The sequence below is a fragment of the Furipterus horrens genome, unplaced genomic scaffold (assembly GCF_987537825.1).
Source record: "Furipterus horrens unplaced genomic scaffold, mFurHor1.1.pri manual_scaffold_5, whole genome shotgun sequence".
Taxonomy (NCBI): Eukaryota; Metazoa; Chordata; class Mammalia; order Chiroptera; family Furipteridae; genus Furipterus; species Furipterus horrens.
The window spans coordinates 161675416-161702239 of record NW_028327175.1 but is presented as its reverse complement, the minus strand read 5'-3'; the positions used below and the strand labels follow the sequence as shown (position 1 = coordinate 161702239).

The following is a 26824-nucleotide window of genomic DNA, read 5'->3' as shown; positions in this document are numbered from 1 at the left end:
AGGGCCCAGTACCCACCCGATTTCAATGGGCTTTCTACCTTCTCTGGGTGAAACAGCTGACACTGTGCCAGTGGGAAGGGCCTTGGGTTGCCTCCTGAAGTGGGGTCATAAGATCAGGATCAGGATCAAGGACCTGGGCTATGTCCTGGCAGTTTCTGGGGCTCCCACCCCAGGGGGAGTACAGGAGTCCCTGGCTCCAAGGGCACTGGGCCTGCACAAGGTCACCTGGTAATAGCAGGACACCCACCCTTTCTTTGTTATAGCTTCTCCTGCCCTGGGAGTGAAGGCTGACAGCTCTCAGGGAGCCTCGGACTTGGATCAGGGCACCCAGAGTTCCTGGCTGCCCTTGAGTCTCATTGCCATGATTCCTGATGCAGATGGACTCTGGCTGTCCTCTGTCCTTCAGCCTGGGGGTTGCCTGTGAGCTCAAGATCCCCAATGGAACAGCAAAGCTCCTGGAGGCTTCAGCCAGGCTGGGGTAAAACTGATACAATGGCTGTGCACTCCCTCTCTTCCAATCCCTGGCCCTAGTCATTGTCACCTCTACTCCTCCACTTAGGAAATCACTTATGCATCCCCAAAAGCTCATGGGTTAGCTCAGAAGGGCAGATGAGCTCGGATGAGATCCACTGGTTTGTAACCCCAGGCCTAGGGTGATAGCTAAAGGGGTGTAGATGTAAAGACTGGAGAGGGGACCCTGGGGGTGGGGGAGTTCAGAGTGCTTTGTGAAGGGGAAGGACTGGAGCTGAGCCCTGAGGGATAAGGAGAATTTGGAGGAGAGGAGAGAGACATGACCAGTGGTGCCAGTGTGCTGAGTGGGGTGCAAGAGTGGGCACTACCGGTGGGGTGTGTGCAAGTGCCCTAGCGTGTCCAGGCACAGGGAGTGAGATGGGGCCAAGTGGGAAGGGAAGTTGGGGCTGGGGAGAGGGGAGCACGGATGATTTTCTATGGGGCACACTGTCAGATATTGCGCATACACCCATGTATATCCTAGTGTAGGGATGTGCCAAGCCTGTTGTTTACTCCTGCACCTGTGCCACATCTGTGTGACTCCTCACAAGGGCATTGCAGGCTCTGGAATCTACAGTCAAGTCTGCTTCAAAGTTAGATTTTCTCCAGTCGTTCACTCCACAGCTGGGAGTGCCTACCACATAGCAGGCCTTGGGCTGGGCTGGAGGACGTAGGGTACAACACGCCCCTGGCCCCAGACAACTCAAAGGCTGGTGGGTAAGAGCAGACACAATCCATGATGATTATGCTATGTTACACACACATATACTTCTCAGGCCGTGCAACAATACTAATCCTCTGCAAAGAGGAATGGGGGAGAGCAGAAAAGGCTTTCAAGTGGAGAGCGAGTGGAGTTGATTTGATCGCTGGGACTCTGGCTGGCTCCCCTGTGGTGCAAGTCAGCGGAAGCCCCTCCCACGGGGTCATTGGAGGCAGTGCCCCCTACAGCCTCCTGGGGGCGCTGCGGGGCGGGGGTGCTGAGCAGGCGGCTCTCCGGAGGTGCTGGCTGCTTTCACTCGCTGGCTCTCCAGCACTCACTCCACTCACTCGCCTCACTTCACTCACTTGCCGAGAGGTTTCCTGCCCTGCCGCCTGTATCTGCTCCTTGCTACCAAGTCACCCCTCTGCGTGTCCGCAGCTCCGCTTCTGCCCTAGGCGTGCTCCGCCCAGCCCGAAGGTGACATGGGCTTTCCCGCAGCCCCAGAGGCCAGCGGCCCGCGCTGGGGGCCTGTGCTCCTCGCGCTCTTCTTGGCTGCCTCCCAAGGTAAGTTCTGTGGAGCCTGGTCACCGGGGCAGAGCATGGGAGACCTCAGACGGTGGGGTGAGGGGAAGCTTGCAGGCCGGATGGGGTACCCTGGGAGCCCCCTTCAGCCCGCTGTGCTGCCCACCCCACCGGGTTGGGAGGCTGCTGGGACTGCTTGGCAGGGGGCAGCAGCATCTCTGCCAAGTGCCCTGCCTGGGAGGTGGGCACATCTCTATGCTGTGACAGCTGCTCAAGCAGCTGCCTAACCAACCTTTTCCTCCCCTGCCCAGAGAGCCCAGGGTGAGAGAGAGTAGCTTCTGCAGAACAGCAGGTGGACATTATGAGGACGGCCCCAGTGTGTTCTAGTGGGTACCACTGGCTTATTTTCCTTAAAGTTATTTGTTTCTAGAGAGAGGAGAAGGGAAGGAGAAAGAGAGGAAGAGACACATCAATCAGCTGCCTCTTGCATGTAGCCCTGCAATCTGGGTCTCTGGCCTGCACCCCAGGCATGTGCTTTGAGTGGAATCAAACTGTTGACCTTTCGGTTTGTGGGATGACACCCAACCCACTGAACCACACCAGTCAGGGCACCACAGGCTTTTGACACCTGTGGCACTCCCTGCCCCTCCCGCCTCAGGGTTCCAGGATCTCATAGGGTACAGGGGGTGTGGTACTCTCAGCCTGTGCCCTGTCCCCTGGTGACACTCCCGTTCAGCCCTGCTGGCCACTAGTGCACTCCCAGGTGTGGGCGTCCATCTTGTCCTTATCCTGAGGGTCTGATGGCTGAGAGTTGAGTGGTCAGCTGATTCTAGGCCTCCTAGAGAAGCTGAGCTCAGGGACCCATGTGGGGTCCTGGGGAGAATGGGGGACACTTTCCCAGCTCAGCCATGAGTGCCTTCTTGGTCTTTGGATAACTTATGGCATCTTCCTGGCCTCGGTTTCCTCAGCCCAAACACAGAAGCCCTACACAAGGAAGTGCCCCTTTCCTCTTTCCAAGTCCAAACTGTTACAACTGCAGGTGATATCCTAGTGGGGACACAGGAGCTCCTGGGGGAGGGAAGAGATCCTAGTGGCCACAGCCTGGGCTCTGGTTCTTGCCTTCCCGGAACTGAAGAGGTGGGATCTCCAGGGAAGAGGGTGATGGCAGGCAGCCTGTGGAACTAAACTTTATGGGGAGGGCCCAGGGAAAGTGTGAGTCATGCAAGGAGTCAGAGGGAGGCAGGAGGGAGGTGGGGAGTTTGGCACAGAGACCCAGTGGGTGGGTCTGAGGAAGAGAAGATAAACAGGGGAAGACAGGGTAAGAGGCAGAAGAGGGGGCTGAGAGGACCTTGAAAACACCTCAGAAACCAGCGGGAGCCTGCAGGCAGCATGATATCTCAGTACTTGGATGCTGGCCTGGGCCTCTTATAAGGAAGAGGAAGCCCATGGACAGAGCTGCCTAAACTCCAGCCTGGGTCCTCCATCCTGGGGAGACAGCTGGGGAGGGGCACAGTCTTGGCACCAAAGCCATGGCTCATGCCAGGACATGGGTTCCAGAAGGGGCAGGAGACAGTGGTAGGAAGGAAGGACCTCCTTGCTCCACCTGCCCTGCCCCTTCCTCTCTACGTGACCCCACGAGGCCCTTCTGTTTTCTTACCCCTCTCGTGCCCTCCCCTGGCCAGACCCTTCTTTGTTCAGCAGCCCCGATTTCAGAAACTGAGTTCTAGAGAACTATGGTTTCGGGACCCAGCTTGCAGACCAGCCAGGAGCAGAGAGGCTCAGAGCCTCTCACTCCATATTGTCTACATAGCCAGGAGCCTTCACCCCAAGAGGCCTTGGCTATTCAAACAGCTTGGTACTCCATCTCTTCCTAGGCCCAGCTCAGGTAGATAATTAGGGCTCGAAGCAGCTTTCCATGGAAAGGAGTCTCTCAGTTTTGAACTACTCTGAGACTCAGAATTCATAACCGTATTATGGGCATACTAATGAATATTCACCCTACTGCCTAGCATAGTGCACAGGGGAGATGCCAGATGGGAGGCCTGGTTGCAGGTATGGTCAGGAGCATCTGTGAGTTGGAAAGGCTTGCTCGCCAGCCAGCTAAGGTGCTAGGTTGCCCTTGGCAGGATTGTTCAAGTCCAAGTCTTTATGTCTGGGAAGGTCAGATGGAGGTAGCTGGTGCAGCCTGTCCTCTGGCTCTGCAGTTGGGCCATCCCCCAGGAGAATGGTGGTAGTGAGCATGGTACTCTGGAGTCTAGGGAAAGTTGAAGGCACCCCTTTCTTGGGTCTGGATCAGGATGGCATGGGCAGAGTGAGGCACCTAGGGAGCCAAAACCGAGCAGAACCCCCAAATGGCCAAGTCTCTCCTTCCCCATAGGCATTCCTAGGAGCTATAGAAGCTATTGTCCTTGTCATGTCCTCATAGGCTGACCTAGGAGTCCCAAACTCTGGGACTAGCACAGGGAGGTGCACTGGAGCCAGAGAGGAGAGACTCCACCTTCCCCTTCAAAGTAAACAGCTGCAGGGCCTTGTTGAGTAACCCCATGGCACAAGCCTCTGATGTTGCAATGGTCACTGCTTAGGAAATCTAGAACCCTCAGGCCAGAGGTTGTGGGGTGATGAGTAACAGCTTTCAGGTCAGCCTATGGGCATCAACTCAATGCCAGAGACATCCAGCAATACTGGGGAGCCCCCCTCTAAGCTGGGCTGGCTGCTCCTGTTTCTGTCTAAGCAGGGAAAATGTTCCCTGCTGGGACCTGACCTCCCTAGGAGAGGTGGGGGGTGCACTTGCTGGAAAGCTGAAAGAGGTCACCTCCCTGATGCAAACACACATGGGGCCTACTAGCTGTGGCCCCTTCAACCAGCACAGATAGCCCCACATAGTGGGCTTGAAGCCCCAGGTTTTAGGCCATCTATTCATCCAGGAGCTGTCTGGCCTCCCCAGTGGAGGGTGCAGCTTCCGACGGACCCTTGAATCCCCTTAGCTGCCCAGGCATGCCCAAAGGCACCCTGTGTAGGAGGGACCTGGAGTATGTATCGAGCATGCCAGGGCTTCCCTTACAGCTCCACTACTTAACAGTTTGGCTTTGGGAGTCAGTGAGACCGAGGTTCAAATCCCAAGATCCTCTGTGACTTTGGACAAGTTACTCAGCATCTTTTAAGCAAGTTCCCTTATCTTTCAAATGGGGGTGATGCTAGTACCTCCTTCAGAGGGCTGCTGTGCCAAGTCAGTGCATAACACTTAACACAGTGCCTGGCACCTGGTGAATTCTGTGTGGTATTGTACTGTTTCTTGGCTTCTGGAGGCTACATGCCATTGGCTCTGCACCTGAGCTCCCTGCTGCCTACTGCGCCCCACGGAGTGACCTGGGCATGGTTTCACTGGCACTGGACTCCCTAGAATCCTGGAGGTCTAAAGGATGCACAGGCTGAGTCTAGCTACCTGTAGCACCTATAGGCACCTAGAGTTTGAACTCTCCATGGAGGTGAGATGCTTATGGGTTCTCCTCCTAGAGTTCCCAGAGATGGGAGTTTTCTTTCTTGTTTTTCTTTAAAACTCTCACTGGAGGATATTTTTATTGATGATTGGGGGTGGGGGGGGGGGGAGAGAGGAGAGAGAGAGAGAGAGAGAGAGAGAGAGAGAGAGATGAGTTGCTTCTCATACACACCCTGACCAGGAGATCAAACCTGCAACCTAAGTATGTACCCCAACTGGGGATTGAGCCTGCAACATTTTCGTGTATGGGATGATGCTCCAACCAGCTGAGCCACTGGCCAGGGCAGAGATGGGGACTTTTCAGCTTCAAGGCAAGTGGGGCTCAGGTTTGCTTGACTCAGTGGGGTCTTTCTTGCAACTGATCTTCACATTCATCCTCTTTGCTTTGTCTGACCATCCCCCAAGAGAAAGATAGTGGCCACCATCATACCCACCAGTAACTCAGTAATTACCAATCAAGCAAGCCCTGTCCCTTTAACCTTCCTACAAAGATCTCATTCCCCATGGGGACATGGGGTCAAGTCCTGCCTATGCTGCTCACTCATTGTGGGACGAGCACACATTCCGCCTTGACAGGAGCCATGGGCAGGCCGGGTGATGCGGTCTCAGCGAGGCTGCCTACTGTCTCCTAAAGGGCAGTTCTGTGACAGTGTGTCCTGAGCTTCAGTCAGTTTTCATCACCTTTGGGATTTCTGCAGTGCCTGCCTATCATCATAACACTTATTTTTTTTCTTTAAATCTATGCATTCTTTTACTAAAGTAATTAGGTTTTAAAAGGAAACTTTATATCACTGCCACAAATGGGAAGCCAGTATCACTTCCCATAAATAGAATGAAATTATAAAAGTATATAAAGAGGAAGACCAAATAAAGGTAAATTCTAGTAAGGAACTATAGCCTGGGGAAGGCTTCAAGACTGAAACCTGCTGTCCTTTGCAAAAAACAAACCCAAAAGCCAAACCAAAACTAAAGGAGCTTAGCAAATGACAGACGTTTTGAAGACATATTGGCATCCAACTGGGACTTTCTCTTTGATGTAATCAGGACTGAAAGAGAATTGAAAAGGGAATACCTTCTCTCTATGTGAGTCAATGTATTTAATGCCATAGAATTAAAACGACCTGTGCTGTAAATGTTGTCAGCTCCTCCATCAGCACAGAAGCAGGCTGTAAGGAGCAGTAGCTGGTGGCAGAGGGCAGTTCAGCTCTCTGGGACAAAGGGTAAGAGGCCAGCACAGATTCAGAGGGCCTCTCTGGGCTTCTTCCATCCCCCAATTCTCCCAGCCTGTGTCGCCTTCCCCAACTAAATATAGCAGGCCCCGGGCTGGGGTGTCTCCTATGCTGCAGCCAACTAGCCACCCCAGTAACCACAGGGGGAGGGGCAGAGGGGCTTGCAGGCCTCCCTGGCAGGGGCCTAACCAGGCTAGGTCCTCAGGGGTCAGGCCCTTGTCCATCTGCAGCAAGGAGGTGGGGCTTCTAGTCACTCTAGAGCATAGTCCACAGCACCAGACCTCTGGAGCCAGACTATCTGGGTTCAAATCTTGGCACCACCACTTACTTTTCACAAGTCTGTGTAAGTTACTTAACCTCTCTGTGCTTCAGTTTTCTCATCTGTAAAATGGAGATGATAACAGTACCTACCTCACAATGAGGGAAGATTAAATAAGCAAATCCATGTAAGAGTGATTAGAATGATGCCCAGCACGGAGTAAGCACCAGCTACCTCTACCCCACCGAGCCTTCATCAGTTGAGGGTAGGGCACAGGAAGACTTAAACCTGGACCTTAGGAAGTCTTCACAGCATAAGACCTTAAGGGTAGCTGGCTGGAGATGGTAGTGTAGGCTGCATACAGTCATCCCCAGGGAGGGCCTGGGGAGTTCGGAAGGAGTCAGCCAGAGAAGCAGCCACTGGCAGGGCCTTAGCCCAGAAGCCCAGGCCCTCCCTGGGGAGGCGTGCTTTCCCAAGGTGCTGGAAGTGCTGCTTCCTCCAATAGAGCTTGGCTTCCCCTTCCCGGACTCCTTGGTCCAATGTGAATGGACACTTCCTGCGGGGGCAGGTATCAATAGACACATCTGAGATGCCTTTTGTCCTGGCTGGTCACAGAGCCCCAGGGGCGGACCTGCTGGCTTCAGGCCCTCAGCCCTCTCCCAGGGGCACATCCTGGAGCTTAGTGCTGGCAGACTCGGTCCTGATTGGTTCTTGCCTGTTTCCCTCTGTGGTCTGCATTTTGATAAAGAGGAAGCCTAGCCTTTCCCTGCACCTTTCATGGACTATCCTGGGGGACAGAGCCTGGCAGGGAGCTGGAGACCAGGTCCATGTCTGTTTGGGGTCCAGTCTGAGAGTGAGGATCTGGCCTATTGCATCTTGTACAGGGCCAGCAACAGCAGATGATCAGTAACTGTTTACTTACAAGCCCTAGCAGCTGGACAGTTCAGCTGTTTGGGTGGGGCCTCTGGCCCAACCAATTAAGATAGGGACCCACCTCCAAAGACTGGGGCATTGCCTTAGCAACTGCCAGCTAAGCTTGCACCCCATCAGGGAAAATACACAAGCCTGTCCACACCCACACACACACACCCATCCCCTGCAAGCCCACGGTGGTTCATGAGGCAGGCCCTTGCTGGGTGGAAAGAGGCGAAGGTCACGAAAACCAGCTTTCTGAGACGAAGCCAGGCAAGATGTCTTTTGCCCTGTCCTGGAACAGAACCTTTTACCAGAGGTTAAGCACACCTGTGGCTGAGGGTCCCACTGTTATAAAGTAGCAGAAGCAGAACTCAATTCTGGGCAGATGTCCCTTCTGGAATACTGTACTCCCATGGCCTCTCTGTCTTGGGCCTGGCTCAGATTAGGACGTTGGTAAAACATTTGAGGAATGCAAGAGTGATGTTTTCCGTTTTGGCCTGAGGCAGGGCAAGGACGGCTATGTGGAAAGCAGTCAAGTCAGTTCGAGGTCCATTTACTCTAAGTAGCTGGAGGATGAGGTGTCTTCCCTGTCCACTGGAAGAATGGGGACTCATCTTGTCTGCAGTCTGGAATGTCCAAGGTGTGTGTCTCAGCCACACAGGGCTGTGTGGCCTTGGGCAAATTGCTTGACTCCTCTGAGTCTAATTCCTCATCTTTAAAAGGGGGTGTTATGAGAATTAAATGAGATGAATATAAACTGCTCAGCAAGTTCTAACACATAAGTAGTACTCAAAACCACTTGTGATCACCTTTGTGGCCAGTTTCTTGCCCGGGTCTCTGTCCTGAGGAAAGATAGCCCTTTCCTCCTGCTGTAGGGTTTCTGAGCTGGAGGGACTTGGGGAGTCTTCTCAAGATTAGATGAAGAAAGGGAGACCCAGAGAAGGATGGGACCTACCCAAGGGCTCACAGTAGGGGCATGGCTAAGCGGGGACAGAGTCTCAGGGATCTGACTGCCCAGACCAAGAATTTAATGCTGACACCTGGAACTTCCCAGGTTCGCAGCACTTTTCATCCAGGCACTTTTGCCTTCTCACCCAGCAGCTGGTGGGGGCCTGGGCCCCAAGGGCAGCACAGTGACTCCATGGTTCCCACCTGGCTCCGGCCCCAGGTCATTTTCCTGTCCTACATGCTTTCTGCCACCCTGGAGCAGGGACCTTTCCTCCCCACCCACTCTCTCTCTCTCAGACAATGACCTAGGTGTTCAAAAGGATCTGCTTCTGTGAATAAGCAACATCCTCCCACCAAGAAATTATAATTCCAGCTGGAATATATGTATCCCCAGTAACACGTGTGCAGCTGTGGATGGCAAGGGGCATGGGCACTATTTTCCTAAACACCGTGCTCTTCAGTGTCCTCCCAAGAACAGTCTGCCCTGCATCTTGATCTGGCTTGAGTCTCAGACACAACAAACGAGATATTTTCTCTCCCCCCAGGGCAAATCCCTGTGGACCCTTGGCCTACTCCTGTCTGGCTCTTTTGTTGAAACTGAACACCCTCCTCTGCTCCCCCAAGCCTGAGTCCTAGCTTCTCGTTTTTCTCTAAAAGGGGAAGAAGTTCTTCTGGGGTATGTGAGGAGTTGGGGATTGAGCAATGCCCCTCCTCCCACTGTCTCTGAACCCCAGTTCTCCCTGTGCCTTCCTTTAGGTTTTTAAGAAAATTGTCCCTAGGGCAGAAAAGCCCCACCTATCGCTGTCTGGGCACTTCCGTGATCATTCACACTATTGCTTGGACCCTGGGAGCTCTGGGCCTGATGCCCTCATTGGAGGTCCTCTTGCTTGCTCCCACCCTGCCCCACCACACCCCGAGCTAGCCCCACCTTGCCTACATTTCAGGCTCACTCCATCCACGCCTCTGTTCCCTTAGCAGCCCTCACCTGGCCAGCTTTGTGCTCCACTTCCTGAGTCCACTTCTACTCTGTTTGTCCCCTGCCACCCCTTCAGATGTGTGGCCCACCATTCACTGAGCCAGCCCTCCTGAGAGCCCCTAGGGCGTGTGAGCTGCAAATGCTGCTGGGTCTGGATTCAGCTCTCAGCCTTGGGATAGTTCTGGGGCTGGAGCTGATGCTGGGAAAATGGATCCAGGGGCACCAGCTGGGAGAGGGGCTGGTGGGAGCTGGAACGTGGCCTGCTGGGGATGCTGGGGGCCATGGGGCAGAGATAACACCAGGGTCTAGCTGTGGGTGTGTTTTTTGTTGTTGTCCTTCCTGAGAGCACCTGGGAAGGTCTTTTCCCTAGCCACTCCCCACCTTCATTTACTGGCATAGCCATAGTTCTGAGGTCACCCACCCTCACCCGCTGGCGCATAGGCCTGTGAGGGGGAGTCCAGGCTGTCGGGACACAGTCAGTGGCACAGCCAGGGTATCTGGGGTCCTCTTCCATCAGGTCTGCCTAGGAGGTAAGAGTAATGGGTCGGCAGTTGGAGAAGACTTGGTTAGTCCCTGGTCTGCCAGATTTCCACTGGGGACCTTGGGTGGATCATCTCCTCTCTGAGCTTGAGGGTCACCTCTGTAGGGTGATGGGCTTGGGCAATAAGAGTCCCCCACTGGCGAGCCCAAGGAGCCACACTCATGGGTCACAAACTCAAATGTCCATGGGACCAAGCAAATACGGCAAGAGAGTAAAGCAGGCCAGGTGCAAATATAGGAAGTAGTGAGGACTGTGGCAAACTGGAATACCAATGCACCATCTAAATGGGAGGCTGCTACTCAGCTCTAGCTGATAATGGCCTTGTAGGAAAGCTGGTTTTGTGTTCATTTCCTGATTTTCAAAGAGAAGCTAAGAGTCTGAATTTTCATATCCAATTCCTGGTTTTTAAATGTTGACAATTCCCCCAAAAATGTAAAAAACTTTGAGGGTCAAATAAAATATGTCTGAAGGCTAGATATGGCCTGTGGGCTGCCAGTTTCTGAACTTCCCCCCATCCCAATGTAGTGTCTAATTGCCTGAATTTAATTCTGGCTCTTGCACTTATTTACTGTGTGATCTTCAGTAAGTTACTTAACATCTCCATGCCTCAGTTTCCTGATCAGTGAAATAGGAGAAAACCGAACACCCATCTTATAGGGTTGTTGGACATGCCCGTAAAGCACTTAGCATGGCACACAATACATTTTTTTTTCTTTTTTTTTTCTTCCTCTGCCCCCAACCCCCAACACACACAATACATTTTATTTCTTCTCCCTTTAGTTCTAACTAGATCCTGCTTTACCTGAAGCCCCCACTCTCGCCAGCTTCTGAGTTCATGCCTCTGGAACTTCAGGAAAACTACTTTCCCTTTCTGGGCTTCTATATTTCTGCCTGAAAAGGAGACCAGCATTTTGCCAAAGGAGTTCTAACATCTCTGCTCACCTTAACAATGACTTTCTTTACATCTGGGGCTCCCAGACATGGCTTCCCCTCACTTGAAGGTGGTGATTGGGAGGCTCTAGTGTGTTCTGTCTCCTTTACCTTCTGGGGCCTAAAACTCCACCCTTGTGGACATATTCTTTGGGGCCATGGCTTTGCTGCCTCCACACACTCTGCTTTAAACATGCAGAGCTCCAAGACTGGATCACAAGCTGTTATCAGTCTTTCATACCTTAGTGGGAAAGACTCAGAAGCTGGCTTATCCATTCTATTGTGCAGAAGTATTTTTCACTCCTAGGAGCTGTTTTTTCAATTGCTGAAATGAATTAAGAGACCCCTCTAGCTCCCAAGCATCAAGCACCAACTCCTAGCAAAGCCCGTGCAGAGCACTTCATGTAAACTACACAATTCTTGCCTCAGGTCCAGCTGGTAGATATTTTCATATTCGTTTTCAAATGAGAAGTCCAAGGCTCAGAGTTTAAGTAACTCATAGATATTGGACTCCAGTGCCGGCTGGTCCAGTTCCAAAGCTACACCAGGCTCTTTCACTCCTGACGGGGCAAGGCTTTCAGATCTGCAGGCGGGTCACACAACCTCAAGGCAGGGGAGGAGCCTCTGAAGGAAGTGGTGTTTTCTTGGGTTCAGGCAATGGCAACGGAAAGGCCATATCCTTTTGGATTCTGTACATATTTCCAAGCTCTCCCTCCTTGTCTGCCTGACCAACAACTGCCCCTGGGATGCTAATAAAAATATCACTAACAACAACAACAAAAAAGAGTATCACTAACATATAATAATCACAGCTTTCCTCTCTATGTCTGCAGAGGGCATTAGCGCTCACATCTTGTGTTCTCATCTTTCCCTCCTTCAACCCTTTCTCAACTGTGTGTTACCGTAGGTAATATTTTCTCATCGCACACATGAGGGAACTGAGGCTCATACAGCTGGATAGAGGAGCCAGGACTCCAGCCTTGGCATTCTGTTTCCAAGGGCCAGTGCTTTTAAAGGTCAATACAGTTAAAAGGGTTGGGGGGTAAGGTAAAGAGGACCAGGGATTACATCATTGGCTTACTGAAAACAAAATGAACTAGAAAATATTTCTGCGAAGACTGGGTGACAGGTAGGTGCATGGATGAGTTGGCCTTTTATTACGCATTCCTGGTCTCTGTCCCTGAGACACCCTGGGTTTTTCTGTTTCCCCACGACCTCGCCCAGGGCAGCCTTTCTACTTGCTGAAACCCTATCCATCCATCAACCTCAAAGGCCCTCCCTCCTTCCAGAAGTCTCTTGACCATCCCCAGGAAGGCTATGTCCTCTCTCCTACAAGCGCCCTGAGGTTAGCACCAGTTTGCCCTTTAGCCAGTGGGGTTACTTTGTTGCAAATGCAGGCCTTGTCTGCCTACCTGGGCTGTAAGCCACATGTTCAGCATGCAGATGAGAGGTAGCACCCGGCACAGGCCTTGCACACATAGGAGCTCCATTAGTGCTCCATGATGAGGAGGTGGGAAGGGTCAAAGGTATTGATGACCCCCAGAAGACTGGTCCAGGACAAAGGGCTGCTGTTCCCAAACAGCCTTTCTGCTTCCTATCCTGCCTCCCACCCAACACTGCTGGGCCTGGAGGCTAGAAGTGCCAAGGACCAGCCATGGGCAGGGCCACAGTACCTACAGTGGTGGGGGCGTGGGAGCTAGAGCCAGGGAGCATGCTCCACCTGGGAGATGGACACATGGTGGCTGGCCTCAGTCTGCCACCTGCCTAGAGTCTCTCCTACTCCCTGGCCAGCAGCCCTGGGGTGGGGTGGTACCCCAGCTGGGGAAGCTCCCATGGTTCCTACCACAGAGTCTGGGTTGGAGCTGGGTTCATGAATAAGCAAAGCTCAGGAAGGTCTGCTGACTTGCCCCGGGGCCTGCAGCTAGGGAACCCTCATCTTTGGAGCACCAGGCCAAGGTTCTTCACCACTCTACAGGGCCTGAGAGTGGCACTGGCACAGGCAGGTGAAAGGTTCTTATCTCTCTGGGCAGGTCTGGTGACAGCCTTCAAGGTCACCACACCGTATTCCTTGTTCGTGTGTCCTGAGGGGCAGAATGTCACCCTCACCTGCAGACTCTTGGGCCCTGTGGCCAAAGCACATGATGTGACCTTCTACAAGACATGGTTCCGCAGCTCACGGGGTGAGGTGCAGGCCTGTTCCGATCGGTGGCCTATCCGCAACGTCACGTTCCAGGATCTTCACCTGCACCACAGTAGCCACCAGGGCACCAACATCAGCCAGGATCTGGCCCGGCACCATGGGCTAGAGTCAATCTCTGACCACCATGGCAACTTCTCCATCACCATGTTTAACCTGACCCAACTGGACACCGGCCTCTACTGCTGCCTCGTGGTGGAGGTCAGGCACCACCTCTCAGGACAGAAGGTCTATGGTGCCATGGAGCTGCAGGTGCAGAGAGGTGAGGACTTCCTATATGGGACAGCCTGGTGGTGGAGTCCCTGTGGGGATGGTATGTGTGTCCATATGGAGGGGAAGCAGAGAAGGCAGTGTGCCTGTGGCAGTGTGGTGCTGTGCATGGGTGGGTGACTGTGCACTACTGTGCTGAAGGGTGTGTGATTCCCTATGGGTGGCAGTGCCAGTCCAGGTGTGCATGTGAGGTGCGGTGGCTGCAGCGTGTGGAGCTGTATATAAGTCCCTCTCTCTGGTCAGCTGGGTGTGGTGGAGAGGGAGGGTATGTGTGGCTGTATCTGTGACAGTGGGACTTTTTAATGGAAGAGTGTGTATGAACCTGGGCTGGGAGTGGGACTGCTCGTGACTGTACCACAACCTGGGGTGTGAGTTTGTGAAGGGCTGAATGGCCACTGGGGAAGATGGATATGTGAGTGTCTCTCCAGGTGAGAGTGCAAGGGGCAGTGCACTGGACAGAGGTGTGGGCATGGCAGGCATCCACATGCTCCTGGGTGGCATGAGAGTGGGCAGGGTGTGCCCAGCTGCACAGTGAGAACATGCCTCTGTGTGTGGGTTTGTGTGTGTGCACGTGTAGGTTCCACCTGGGCTGACGCTGCTGCGTGGACAGTGGCATGAGCGGCTCTGACAGGAGAGGGACATGCCAGCCTGGACAAGCCTCGCTGGCCTCCTGGGCTGACATCCACCTAACGACCCTTCTCTTTGCTCCCACAGGCGATGTAGCACCATCCAAGTGCAAGAAATATCCATCCTCCCCCAGGGAGAGTGAGAGTAAGGGACCATCCTTTTGCCTCTTCCGGGTTTTCTGTCCTCCTCTGTCCTCCTGGACCGAGACCCCACCCGTAACTCTGACTTCATCACCCCAAGCCCACAGAACCCCCATTCCTCCTCCTCTGCTCTTGCTTCCTCCTTCCCCGGAGCCATTGAGCTTCTGCACCCAGAAGCCCACTTCCTTCCCAAGGTCTAAAACCTGAGAGAGCAGACTCTCAAGAGTCCCTGTTCTTGACTCCCTTGGTGGCCCTGTACCCTGGCAATGACCTTTGGCCAAGTACCCCCATGACAGGTACTGGGTGCCACAGGCTGCTAAGCTTGTTTTCAGTGGGCTCCCCTCCTGCCCACCAGCATTCTGCCACATGGGAAGGTTGGAGGGCTGTGGGGGTCCTCTTGGCTTGGATTCAACTACTTAAAATTTCCTCATTCCATGCATGGGTGGTGGGGAGAGGCTCAAGAAGGGGACAGAAATACCTTTCCTGGAGATCTTACTATATGCCAGGCCCTGTGCTAAATCCTTCCAATTATTGGTATCTCAGTGTATTCTCAGAACACTGGGAAGCAGGCATTACCGTCTTCACTTACACACACGGAAAAAGAGACCCCGAGAGCTGACTTGACTAGCGCAAATCTGCACAACCAATCAGGGTAGCACAGCTGGGCCTGGGCTCACTTCTCCTTCTTCCCAACTCAGGGGGATGCACAGGGCAGTGGGTAACAGCCCCCTGGTGTTTGCCCAGAGAGGTGCCCTATGGGGGGAGGGGGCACTGCCCTAAGGGGTACCTGGATAGTCAGAGCACCAGTGTGGACCAGCCCCTGCCCAGGTCCTGGCAATAAAAAAGTTCAGGCCCCCTCTCTGCCCTCCAGGAGCACGTGTACAAAGATCAAGGCAGGAATCGGGGCAGCTCAACTACAGCTTCAGCTAAACCCCAACTCAAAGGCTGCCGTGACTTTCTACTCAAACTCCTCTGTTTTTTGGAACCAAAAAAAGACCAGCCAGGAACAAAATTAGAACACACGTTTTGATCTGAGCCAGACCCACATGGAGTGGAGAAACTCTTTGGTTCAAGCCCCTCTCCCTGCACACCGTGGAGCTCACATGCCATTCGACACCAAGCCACTACCGTCCTCACTTCCTCCACCAGTGACTCCCTGGTGAGGGTGGAGAGGGGCCTCTGAGTGGCTCCTTCCCTCCCATGAAGCAGTCTCAAGACTGCAGACACGCGTGCTGGTGTACAGGATGGGGTGAGCTGCACCTGGCGGGACACGGGCGTGTTCACTTCCCCGTTGCTCCTTCCACTCTGAGTAAGCTCCCTGCACCACTTCGTCCTCCAGGAGCTCCTGCAGAACTCCCTTAGGGACAGTCGCTTCTATCACTTTCCCCATTTCACAGATGGGGAAACCGAGGTTCAGGTAGGTGAAGGGACATGCTCCCAGTCTCTCAGACCCAGAGCCACGAGGAGATGCCAGAGTGCCTGATTTTCAGTGTGCAAACTCTGTCTGAGTGCTGGGCTGCCCTACCCACAGGCAACACTGATTTTCTGATATTAGTTGTATGAGTTGAGTCTTGGAGACAGAGACCAGAGATGTTAGGGGGGACGATGCTAGAGAACGCAGGTGTAAAATGGAGAGACAGCTGAAATTGGGTTCATTTTCCCTGATCTAGACTCTAGAGAAGCAGCTGCTAGAATTAAGGGATCAGAAGTCAGCTGGGAAATCTTAGGAGACCAGCTGATAAGAGCCAGAGGGTGAGGCAGAACCTTGAACTTGACTGCCAAAAGTAGGTCAGGTTTCTTTTGCTGGGCGCCTCTGTTCTCAGGTTTCAACATTGCCTTCCTCTCTAATTTACGGGGATGTGCTGCCTGACCCTGGCCCTTGTTTCTCTGAGCTACAGTCCAGAGTGAACTGGCTCCCTGAGGGCCAGAGGGACATGCTTGCTTCTGTCCCAGCTGTTGAGAGCAGGAGGATGACTTCAGTGACCTCAGGAGTCCCCTTCCAATCCTCTTCCAGACTCTTGGTTCTGGAGGTCTAAAGTCTACAGTTCTGGTGGAGTCTTGGCATTATGGCGGGCATGTCTCAGATAAGAAGAAACCCAGTTATACTTTTGGGTGGGGTGTGTGTGCGTGTTGGCGGAGTTGGACAGCATGTCCATTCTCTGGGTACCATGTGTGCACTGAGACATGGGAGCAAGGATGTTCCTTTCCTGCTAACAGGGAGGCAAATCAGTGTTATCTAAGAAGCTGATTCAGGGCTCAAAAATTCAAATGCCCGCAAGTCCGGGGAGCTGGTGAATGATGAGTAGGGAGGGGTGAAGACTGTGGTTAGCACCCAGCTGCCAATCCATAAGTGCAGTTCCAACTGCTGCACGAAAGGAGCGGGGCCCAGGGTTGCCAGAGCCACTAGGTTTTCAAGCAAAGTGAGAATTCCAGATTTTATGTGAATGCTTGGTTTAAAATGTGGAGTTCATTCTAGTGAAGGGCAGTATGGTGAAGTGCTTAAGAGCACAGACCCTGAGATCAGCCCAGTTGCATAACCTCTCTGTGCCTTAGTTTTCTCATCTGTAGAACAGATGATTTAATTGCACTTTCTTTCCAGGTTGTTAACAGGGCTAAAATGAAATTCTATATGTAACATGCTAAGAACCATGCCTGTGTTAAGTGCTGGCTATTACTACTTCTAATGCAGAATTCTAGGCCTGGCTTCTGAAGTCAACTCATCCATTCCCCTGTGCCAAGGCAAGATGGCAAGTAGATGGCAGCAGACAGTGGGCACATCCTATTTAGAAACATTTGCCTGGTGACCCAGGTGCTCAGTGGGCCTCAGGGCTGGCCACTGTGTACTGCCCTCCATGGCCACTTACCTTTGGAAAGGTCCAAGTCCCTGCTCACAGCCAGCTTTGGTATCTGATCAGCTAATGATGCTTCCAGCCAAGAAGCTCTAAGTTTTCTTCCTCTAACAGCAGCCTGGTCTCCTGTTATCTTTGGGAAGTAGTAGGGTAGCTAGCCTGTGAAATAATCTGAAAGCCCAAGTCAGGGGGAGCAATAAGAAAGGAGTGAGACTGAGGAAGTTGGTGCCCAGGAGCCCCAGATTGCTGGGTGGTGTGGTTTTTCACTGACCCCAGGGAAGGGGGCTGGGTATCCCATCCTTCCACCCCTAGAAGCAACCTCCCTCCCTGCCATTCAACATAGCTGAATGTTTTGGTTTGCTTTTATCCAGGTCCCTTCCTGGGGAACCAGGCAGACCCATCCAAGTTTCTCCTCTATATATACCCAGGGGATCCTGGCAGGCCCAGGATAAAGACCTCTGAGCAGGCCGCACTCCACCCCCACCCCCTATCCCATCCCATCCTGCTCTCTTAAGGGCCTGGCACGGTCCTGAGTGCTGGTCCAGCAGCTGCCTCTAGCCTGTGCCTGGTCATCTTTCCAGGATGAACCTGGCTCTGGGTAGGTGCTAAACAGGCTGCCCCCACCCCCACCTGCCCAAGTACTGGCTGTGCTTATGGGGAGGGGTGGGGAGCTACATACAGTGAGGCTAGACTGCAGAAGAGCCCATGGATTCAGAGGGCTGTAGAATCTACAGAGCTGTCCCCAGACTCCTGCCCCCGACCCTGCCCCATGTTCCAGTCCCAGCCTAAACTCTCAGACCAGGTTGTAAGCAAACCAAGTCCTGATCTCCTAGAAGGGCTGCAGATGGGTTACCTTTGCCAGAGAACTGGAGTCAGGCAGGAGGCTGGGCCAACAGGGAGCCGGAATTAGTGAGCACCTGACTAACCTCATCAACAGTCACTTATTGCCAGACGGAGGAGACCTGCTTTGATGCCTAGAAAAGAGCGCTCTGCAACCGCTTCTGGGATGGGGTTTAGAAATACTCAAAAGTCTGAATTATAGAATGTGTTTACTTTCAATAGTCCATGTCAAAATGCAGCCTCGCTAAGGTCTGCGGGGGAGCCTGCTTTAATATGAAGTTGAATTTGCTTTGTAATTAGCATAGCCATTGTTCCTGCACCAGTGGGTGCTTCTAAGGCGACTGAAAAACAGTTTGTTCTCTTCTGTGGTGTGAACCAACCCCTGAACGCTTGTTTACACCACCTGGTTGTTTAGCGATACAATGAGACAAAAAAAGCCCTGATTCCAAGTAAGTAGTGCAAAAGGTAACTTGAGGCCACAGCCCTTACACCTTCCCAAAACTCCCAGGGGCCAAATTGACACACTGATGTGATGTCCTGGCCCGTTTTGGGGGAAGGGCTAAAATTGGGAAGGAAATGCGTTTACGCTGGTTGTGGTTCTGAAAGCACCGCTGTTCCCAGTTAAACTCCTGGAGTCAGCAGACAGATGCAAATAAAGCAAGCCTCTCTTGAACTGTTGGTGAGATCAAGAAGCAGTCAATCCTTCTTGGAGGGCAGTTTAGCAACAGACGGAAGGAAAATGCACCTACTCTTTGGTTCAACACTTTCACTGCTGGGAATTTATGTACAGGTGTACTGGCCTGAGGGAACCAAGATGCACACATTGCTATGTTATTGGCTATGTTGAGAAATGGAAGCAAGCTACATGTCCACCATGGGGGACTGTTTCAATACATTTTGGGTGAGTCATGTGATAAAGCCCTCGGCAGAACGAAGTAGACCTCTGTGCCCATACCAAGAGATGTCTCAGGAGTGCTAAGTGAGAAAAGCCAGTGTCACCTGAAAAGCATATCATACAGCTCCTGTATGTGCAGAGAATATATCTAAACCATACACAAGAAAACCTCGGACACTGATTACTTCTTTGGGGGAAGAAACTTTAAAATATTTCTTTAACTGAAACTTTGTTTTGTAATTTAGAAAGTTTAACATTTTAAAATGTCAGATGACGATTCACGTTTTTCTAGTTCTTGCCCCATGACTGGGAGTCTGAGATCTCTTCCTGAGCCTCCGTCCTGGAGCTAAGGGGTCTTTTAGGAGATAAGTGTGGCTCTTTATTACTTTATTTTTTATTTTGATAAAACATAAAATTGGCAGTTTTAAACATTTTAAGCCTATGATTAAGTGGCATTAATTACTCTCACAAGGTTTTACAACCATCACCACTATTTCCCAAAGTTTGTCATCACTTGGGCACCATTTGACCTTGAACTCTGTGGCATGGGGTCTGTGAAGGGTCTGCTCTCCCTTCTCAGGGAGCAACCTGTGGCCCAGGGCAGCTAAGCTGTCCCCAGTGGCTGACTGAAGACCATTCTCTCTCTTCCCAGGAGCTGTCCTAGCTGTAAGCACCTGGCCTCATTTCTGTATCCTTTGGGCCCACTTGGGGAGAAGGCATGGGACTCGCTTTGAAAGGGGGTCCCTAGAACTACCATGCCTCTGCAGGTCTCTGAGGGTTTGGCTGTGAGGCCTGGGTAAAGATAGGTCCCTCTGCTGCCTGGCTCTCCCTCTCTGGGCTTCAGTTTCCCCTCAGGAGGAACAGTGGGAACGGGGCCTCACCCCAGCTGCCTCTCTGCCCTTGCAGGCATCACGGCTGCCGCCCTGGCTACGGGCGCCTGTATCGTGGGCATCCTCTGCCTTCCCCTCATCCTGCTCCTGGTCTACAAGCAAAGGCAGGTGGCTTCCAACCGCCGTGAGTATCCCTACCTTCCTGGGATGGGTGTGGGGTGTGAGTGACCTGCCCCAGCCGCCAGCTGAGACCCTGGGATTAGCAAAGGCAAGAGGCAGGCACAAGCTACTGCAGGCCCAGCAAGGAGCTGAGCTCAGTGGTGGCGAGGAGGGGACTCAGCTGTGCCATCGCCAGGTCTGAGTGCCCACCAGCGCCAAGCAGTGCTGGCTTGGCACTCAATAAATATCTATTGATGAATGAGTAATTATATGGAGCAGTTCAAACTGGTTTATAAAAATGCTGCCACTCGTAGATCCTTTGGGGACCTGATTTAATGTATAAGTGAGCTTTTTTTAAATTAGCATAGCAATCTTTGGGAAAAAAATGACCTTTGGAGTATCATGGCTGGGAAGGATCTTGGACATAACTTAGTTCAACTTTTATAGCCGAGAAACCTAAAATCTGCAGGGTTAAATTATTAACCAAATGTTGCTTAACTTACTAAGTAGCAGAGCTGGGACTCAAACTCAGAGCTTTCAACACATGCTTTTTCCAGGGAATATAATCCCACCATATAATAAAGCACTCATTAGCATGAGCGTCGTAGCCAAGAACTGCTAACTGGCAAAGTTGCTGTGTCCAGTACCTACCAAGCTTGTCATATACATTCTCTCACTTAATTCCTCATTGTCCACATTTTACAACCGAGCAAACTGAGGCACAAAGAGAGAGGTTAAGAAACGTGCTTAAGAAACTGCATAGTGAGTAAGGGGAGGAGCCAGGTTTCAGGTAGGGTCACAAACTCCTCTACAGGTGATAGTGCCCTTTGCCCTTCTTCTGACCTCACTCATAAGCCTGGGCTGGTCTGAGTCCTCCAGGAGCGGGAGAGTGGGGATTCCTCTACCTTTAACTCGTGCGTCACCTCCCCCACCCTTTCCCCCTGCCCGGCTGCAGAGGGTAACCGAAGGAGAACTACTCTGTCACCAGGTGGCTTTTGGCTCACATCTGATTTCCTTTGGCTGGACTGGAACAGCTCCCACCACTCTCTCCTGGGGGCCTAACACAGAGCTTCACAGTGGGTCACTTCGGGGCTGTGGCCACCTCTCCCTCTCTCTTAGGACATCACATCTCACAAAGCCCACCACAACCTACCTACAAAATACCCTGATGTTGGGGGTGGGGACAGGTAAAGTGGTTGGAGCAGAAAGAGGAAGCCAGAGGCTCCACTGGGAAGGGAAATCCCTGCAGCACTGCTAGCAGCTCCTGCTCAGCTGTGCAGCATTTCTGTGCAGGTGGGTGAGGGACAAAGGAGAGAGATGTGCTCTGCTAGGCTTGGCTCCAGGGAAAGAGGTGACTTCTCTCCCCCTTACTCCAGACTACAGTGTGGCCTCCAGCAGGGAACAGGAACTGGAAAACATTCCAGGCAGAGGATGTTGGGGGGAGGCGCTGTTGTTCCTGCTTTTGTTGCCTCACAGGGTCCCCAGAGGTTGATCGAAGGCTCATGCTCATGTTCCAGGCTGGAGGGAGGAAAATCAGAGAGGGGACATCCCCAGGCCAGAACGCTGTTGGGGTGGCTGTCCTGAGGATATGGGGAAACTGGGGTCAGCCCCCAATCTTTCCTACTCCATGCACTGGGACACCTCTGAGGGCCTCCCAGACGAAGGGACCAGGAAGGGACAGGTGAAGTGGATGCTGAAGAACAGGACTGAAAGAGGGAGCAAGTGGGCACACCGGGCCGATTGGCGCTGCACTGTCACTGATGCGGAGCGCATCCTCTGAAACTTCACACAGCCCCATTTCCGTGATGGGCAGCCCCTTCACAGCCTCTTATCCCTCAATTTAATATATGCAGTAACAGACAGGTGTCAATAATTTATCTTTCAAAAGTATTTCCCCCCACCCCTTCCAAAAGAAGAAAAAAAACGAGTTGTATGATTGAAGTCTTTAGAGACAGACACAAGAGATTTCAGATGGGACGAGCCTGAGAAACCAGGTGCAAAATGAAGAGGGAGCAGTCATTTGGGTCATTTTTCTTGATCTAGAGTCTGGAGAAGCAGCTGCTGGAATTAAGGGAACAGAAGTCCCCTGGGAAATGCCAGGAGTCAGGCCACAGGGCAGAGGTTGCATGGGCCAGAGCCTGGTGCAGAGGGTGTGCTCGGGGTGAGCCCCATGCAGGGAAAAGGGAAGAGAAAGGGCTGGGAGCACCGAGGGGGGCAGTTTGCGGCAGAGACCAATGCGTGTGGAAACCTGTCCACTAGGAGACGGAGACTGGTTTCCCTGGCTGTAGAGCGGGACCGCCAGTCCACACCCCAAAGGGCGGAGGAGGGATGAGCTGAGGGGCCATAGAGAACCCACTTGAACCCTGACGCACAGGAATCCCTGCTAAACAGTAGCCATGATTCCAACACCACAGAGATTTCGGGAACTTTGTGCAACTTTCTGTGTGTTCTGTTGTTGTGCCCCTCCCCCGCCCTCTGTTTCCCCATAGTGATCTGCCGTAAAGCTCCTAAAAAGGAGAAGAATCTGTGGGAGTACATGGGGAGCTGTAAGAAAGAGGGAAGTTGGAGCCACTGCATTTGGTTGGTGTCCAGTCGCGGGGGGTGGGGAACCCCAAGAGTGCGGAGGGATGGCAGCAGCTTGGATGAGGAGCAGAAAGTGGTGGGATGGCTGAGAAGCGATGGGGTCTCAGGTCCCCTAAGAATCCTCTAAGAGGGGTTGCTGCTGAAGCCACCCTATTATGCAATGTGGAGGATGGGACAGAGAGGCCCAGGAACCCTCTATAGAGGAAATGACCTTGCAACACTCCCACCCCGTAAATCAGATAAAGACCAGACCGTGGCAAATGGCCAAATGGGAAACAGCAAATTCAGGAGCCAGGCTTTTGGGTGATACTTAAATCCTGAAGGTCTAACATCGCCATAGGAGAACACATTGGCTGCCTTTGGTCTCCTGGTGACAAATGTTGTCCTACACACTTGTAAAATGCAGCCCGAGTTTCATTTGTCACTGGTTAAATGTGCCGCTCACTGAGGCCTCCCCTGCCGGATAAACACACAGGGTACTACCGTGTGGGCCTCCTGAGTGCACGGGTGTGGGGTCTAGGGCTGAGCACAGCCCCTGCATGGGCTTGCTCCCCTTCTCCAGGGGCACCTGCCAGCAGGGGCAGGAGTGTTGTCTGAGGAAGCCTTCCCTTTGTGACCAGCTTCTCTGCCCATCTGTCCCTAGGTGCCCAGGAGCTGGTGCGGATGGACAGGTAAGGCCCATGGGGACCTTCCCGAGAAAACGTCCCCCAGCTGCCCCTGCCCTGACTCAAAGCTTGGCAGGCCTGTCCCTGCCTCTGGGGGCTTGTGGCTCTGTGGGACAGGGTCTACACCCAAACTGTGGCAGAAGTTAAAGTAGAAGGGGAGGGGTAACTTTCAGCCAGGGCAGACTGTCTCTCCACCCTTCACCACGATCCTTTCCACTCTCTTCTCTGGTAACTGGTTCTACCAGGCCAGGGGTCAGAACACAGACATGGCCTCCCTGCTCCTCCCTGTGCCCTGGGCCAGCTTTGAGGAAGGAGATAATTTCAGTGCTTTAGGGTCCTGTTTAGCTGCCGAGCACAGCTGGTTAGAAGAGCATTTGCCATCTGCCACTGAGGCCTTCACATCTGTGTGGTTGGCTGTTCTCCCTGCCCTCCCCTCACCCAGAAGGCTGAGCTCCTACGCTGCTGGGATGAACCGTGGACCCTCCTTTGGGTCTTAGTGGTCAGTGGGCTGGGGAGGGGGGAGGAAACAGCTGAGCTGGGGCAGACACTGAAACATGCAAAGAGGCCAGCACACCTGGAGCTGTGGCCCCTGCAGGGCACTCCAAGGAGACAGCTGTGGGCCACTGCCCACAGGGCATAGGCTGACTGGGCTCAGAATGGGGCAGGAGGTCGGGGATGGAGTGGGTAGGGGAGTGTGTGCTGGTATGCCCTGGGCAGAAGCTGGCATCAAAGCCTGGCATGGAGGGCATGCTCAGGAATGTGCCACACTCAGGAACTGGCCCAGAGCTCCTCTGGATGTTTGAAAGGGATGATTTTCAAGGTAGGTCAAAGGAGGTCCTGCTAGTGATCCTGCTGGGACCTCAGAGTTGGAGAGGTCTCTAGAGTTTGTTCTACTCCTAAGAGGGAAGAGGAAGAGGGTAAGAAAAGAGCACCCTCCCTTCAGCTCAAGACCCACTGTAGGGACACTCAATCTTAATGCCATTGACTCTACTGACCAAAGAGAAACTTGTCCCCAGATTCCTGAGGCTGTTGTCCTGGAAGTGCTTCTGACCCAGGGCAGATGGTCAGACCACAGGGCAGAGCTGGGGTCAGATGCCCTCAGCTCAGGGCAGGTCAGAGAGTGCACTCCATAGCCTTTCCTCTCTGGCCTGGATCCTCCCTTCCTGTTGGGAGAGGCTGCTGTGCCTGAAGTGGGAAGGCAGGTGATGGGAAGGGAGCAGGGAAGTAGGGCAAGGGGGTAGGCAGAGGCCCAAAACCCAGGCAGCACAGTGACCTTTGGTTCTGATTCTTCGGCAGCAACGTTCAAGGAATTGAAAACCCAGGCTATGAGATCTGCCCGCCCCTCCATGGGATGCCGGAGGACAGGCCCAGGCTCCCACTGTCCTACATGGCCCAGCGGCAGCCTTCTGAGTCTGGGCGGCACCTGCTCTCTGAGCCCAGCACTCCTCTGTCTCCACCAGGGCCCGGGGATGTCTTCTTCCCATCCCTAGGTGAGTACTACCCAACACTTGCAGCATCATGGCCTTCAAGGTCATGACCTCCCCTGAACCTGCAGAGTGTCAGCCTTACTCCCCACCCTCCCTGGGAGGTCCTCATAGTCTCCTGGTGTGGCTCTGTGGGGAGAAGAACAAAGGAGCCCTCCCCATTCACTCTGTTTCTTTCTTTTGCAGATCCCCTTCCTGACTCCCCAAACTCTGAGGCCATCTAAACCAACTAGGGGCCAGTGGGCAGCTGTGGCTGGGCCTGGGACAGGTGCATTTGGGCACGGCTGGCCCTCTGAGCGGTCCCTTGGCCTCAGACCTGGTTTCCTCCTTTCCGTTCTGAGCCCAGACTATTTGAGATGCCCCTGATGGCCAGATCCTTAACACCTCTGGATGCTACGTGGCAGAAGGGAGAAGGTGTCGAATCACTCAGCCCCTATCTCAAGAATGGTAGGGTGCTGAGATCCTATCCCAGAGACCTGCAATTCACCAGCTACAGATGCCAAATGACCTGCATCCGAAAAGCCCCAGAATTTCCAGTTCTGGGACAGCCTCTCCAGGACATGAGTCTTGGGGCTCGACAAGACAGATGGGAAAAGGTGGGCACTGAGCAGAACTACCCTCCCAGGAATGAGACACAGGACCAGCTGTGGAGAGCTTCCTCCCTACTGTGTTGGACCTGCTCCCCCCTCTTGCCTGAGGCTGTTTATCTGCCAGACTCACTCTTTGTAACCGTGGGGCTCTGGGGCTGGGCCTGCCCCCAGGCCATGGGAGCCTTCCCACCTGCCTCCTACCAGTTACCTCTCCCTGGAGTTGCCAACAGGTCAAACACATCTGGGGCTCCCACTGCCTGCACTCTGGTCTCCAGAGTTCATCGGCCAAAGGCCCCCAAACAGGAAGCACACTTTGGGGCACGGTGGCCATTGTGAGCCAACTGGCATCTTGGGCAATGGAGGCCGGACCACGGATTGCACACTCACCCTAAGGGGGGTGAAGGAGAGCCCAGGGGCCTGCTGGGAAGGTGAGTGGGGAGGGTTCCACTTTTCCTGCCTTCCCCATTGCCCTCCTCCACTGCTCAGTGTGGCCAATAGAGAGAGGGATCATATAATGTACTGTTCAAACTGTGACACTTTTGAGAGTGAAGAGGGAGTGCTGTTAAAAAACACGGGCAATGGTTGCAAACCCTGTGGACGGATTGTAAGAGCTGCGTTTAAATCCCTACTCTGCGTCCGAGGTGCCTGTGGCCTAGGGAGCCCACCCTGCGTTGTTCTTCCGTTCCGCTCAATCTGCTGAGTGCCCACTGCATCGACCCTGGCAGGTGGGGGGAGCAGGACACAGCCATAGAAGGGTCTGCCGCTCTGCTCTGCACCCTCTGTTCCCACCTTGTGCTTCCAGGCATAACTCCAGTTTGTTTTTATACATATATGCAAGAGAAATTGTGGAATTTTTATTAAAGGGCTATAAAGCATGAGAGGAGCTGGGGGTGTCTTTGTACACTCTGGAAACAGGGAAGGTGGGGCCTCAAAGGGGAGGGGTGAGTGTGAGCTGGGTGGGAGCCCCGGCACTGACTGCAGAGGGCCTAGCTTCAGTTGGGCATTTGTCTGCCAGTAGCCTATACTGGCTCTGCTAAGCTGGGCCTGAGTGAGGAGAGCCAGGACATCAGGCAGGGATAAGGGTCCGTCAGGCATGGTGGAGCCTGCCCAGATCAGCTGGCAGCAGTCGGGGGTGGGGTGGGAACGGGAGTGGAAGAAAGGAGCAGCTCTGGGCTCTCCAGCTGTAGTGAGCTCCAGGCCTGTGGCTGGAACCAGAGAGCCCCCTGAAGGCATGGCATTGCTTCCAATGCTGCCCTGCTCAGGCCCAAGGCCATGGGTCAATGTGGGCACCCTGCTGTGCCTGGTGAGCATGGGTCTTGAGACTGAACTGATACCTCCACTGGCTAGAACACTAAAGCCCAGACCCTGGGGGTCCCCTCTTCTATTCCATCTGCTGCTAGTTGCCACAGAAAGAGGGTGCTGTTTTCACACCTTGTGGGGGCCCATGGGCAGGGATAGACAGGGTGACACCTGCTGGAGGCAGGGCTGGGCTACCTCTAAAGTTGGACAAGCCCACAGATGAAACTGCCTGTTCCCTTCTAAAGAGCGCTCCTGCCCTGTGAGGGTGCTGGCCCGGCCCAGCCTTCAGCTTCTGACCTGGAGGCAGAGGTAACATCTCTGAGCTTGGCTGCCAGACCCCAGGCCTGCCTGTGGCTTGTGTACAGGGAGG

General features: G+C 53.4%; 2 protein-coding genes across 6 annotated transcripts in view; one reads left to right on the top strand and one right to left on the bottom strand.

The window, feature by feature from the left end:
* CDH23 (cadherin related 23) overlaps nucleotides 1-26824 on the bottom strand; it is a 366095-nt gene that overhangs the window by 35049 nt on the left and 304222 nt on the right. The window lies entirely within an intron of this gene.
* Nucleotides 1480-26033, top strand: VSIR (V-set immunoregulatory receptor). Its single transcript, XM_090278157.1, has 7 exons — nucleotides 1480-1774; nucleotides 13057-13485; nucleotides 14208-14264; nucleotides 19751-19858; nucleotides 23060-23087; nucleotides 24378-24571; nucleotides 24752-26033. The coding sequence occupies exons 1-7, from the start codon at nucleotides 1693-1695 to the stop codon at nucleotides 24787-24789; spliced, it is 936 nt and encodes a 311-aa protein (XP_090134283.1). The 5' UTR covers nucleotides 1480-1692; the 3' UTR covers nucleotides 24790-26033.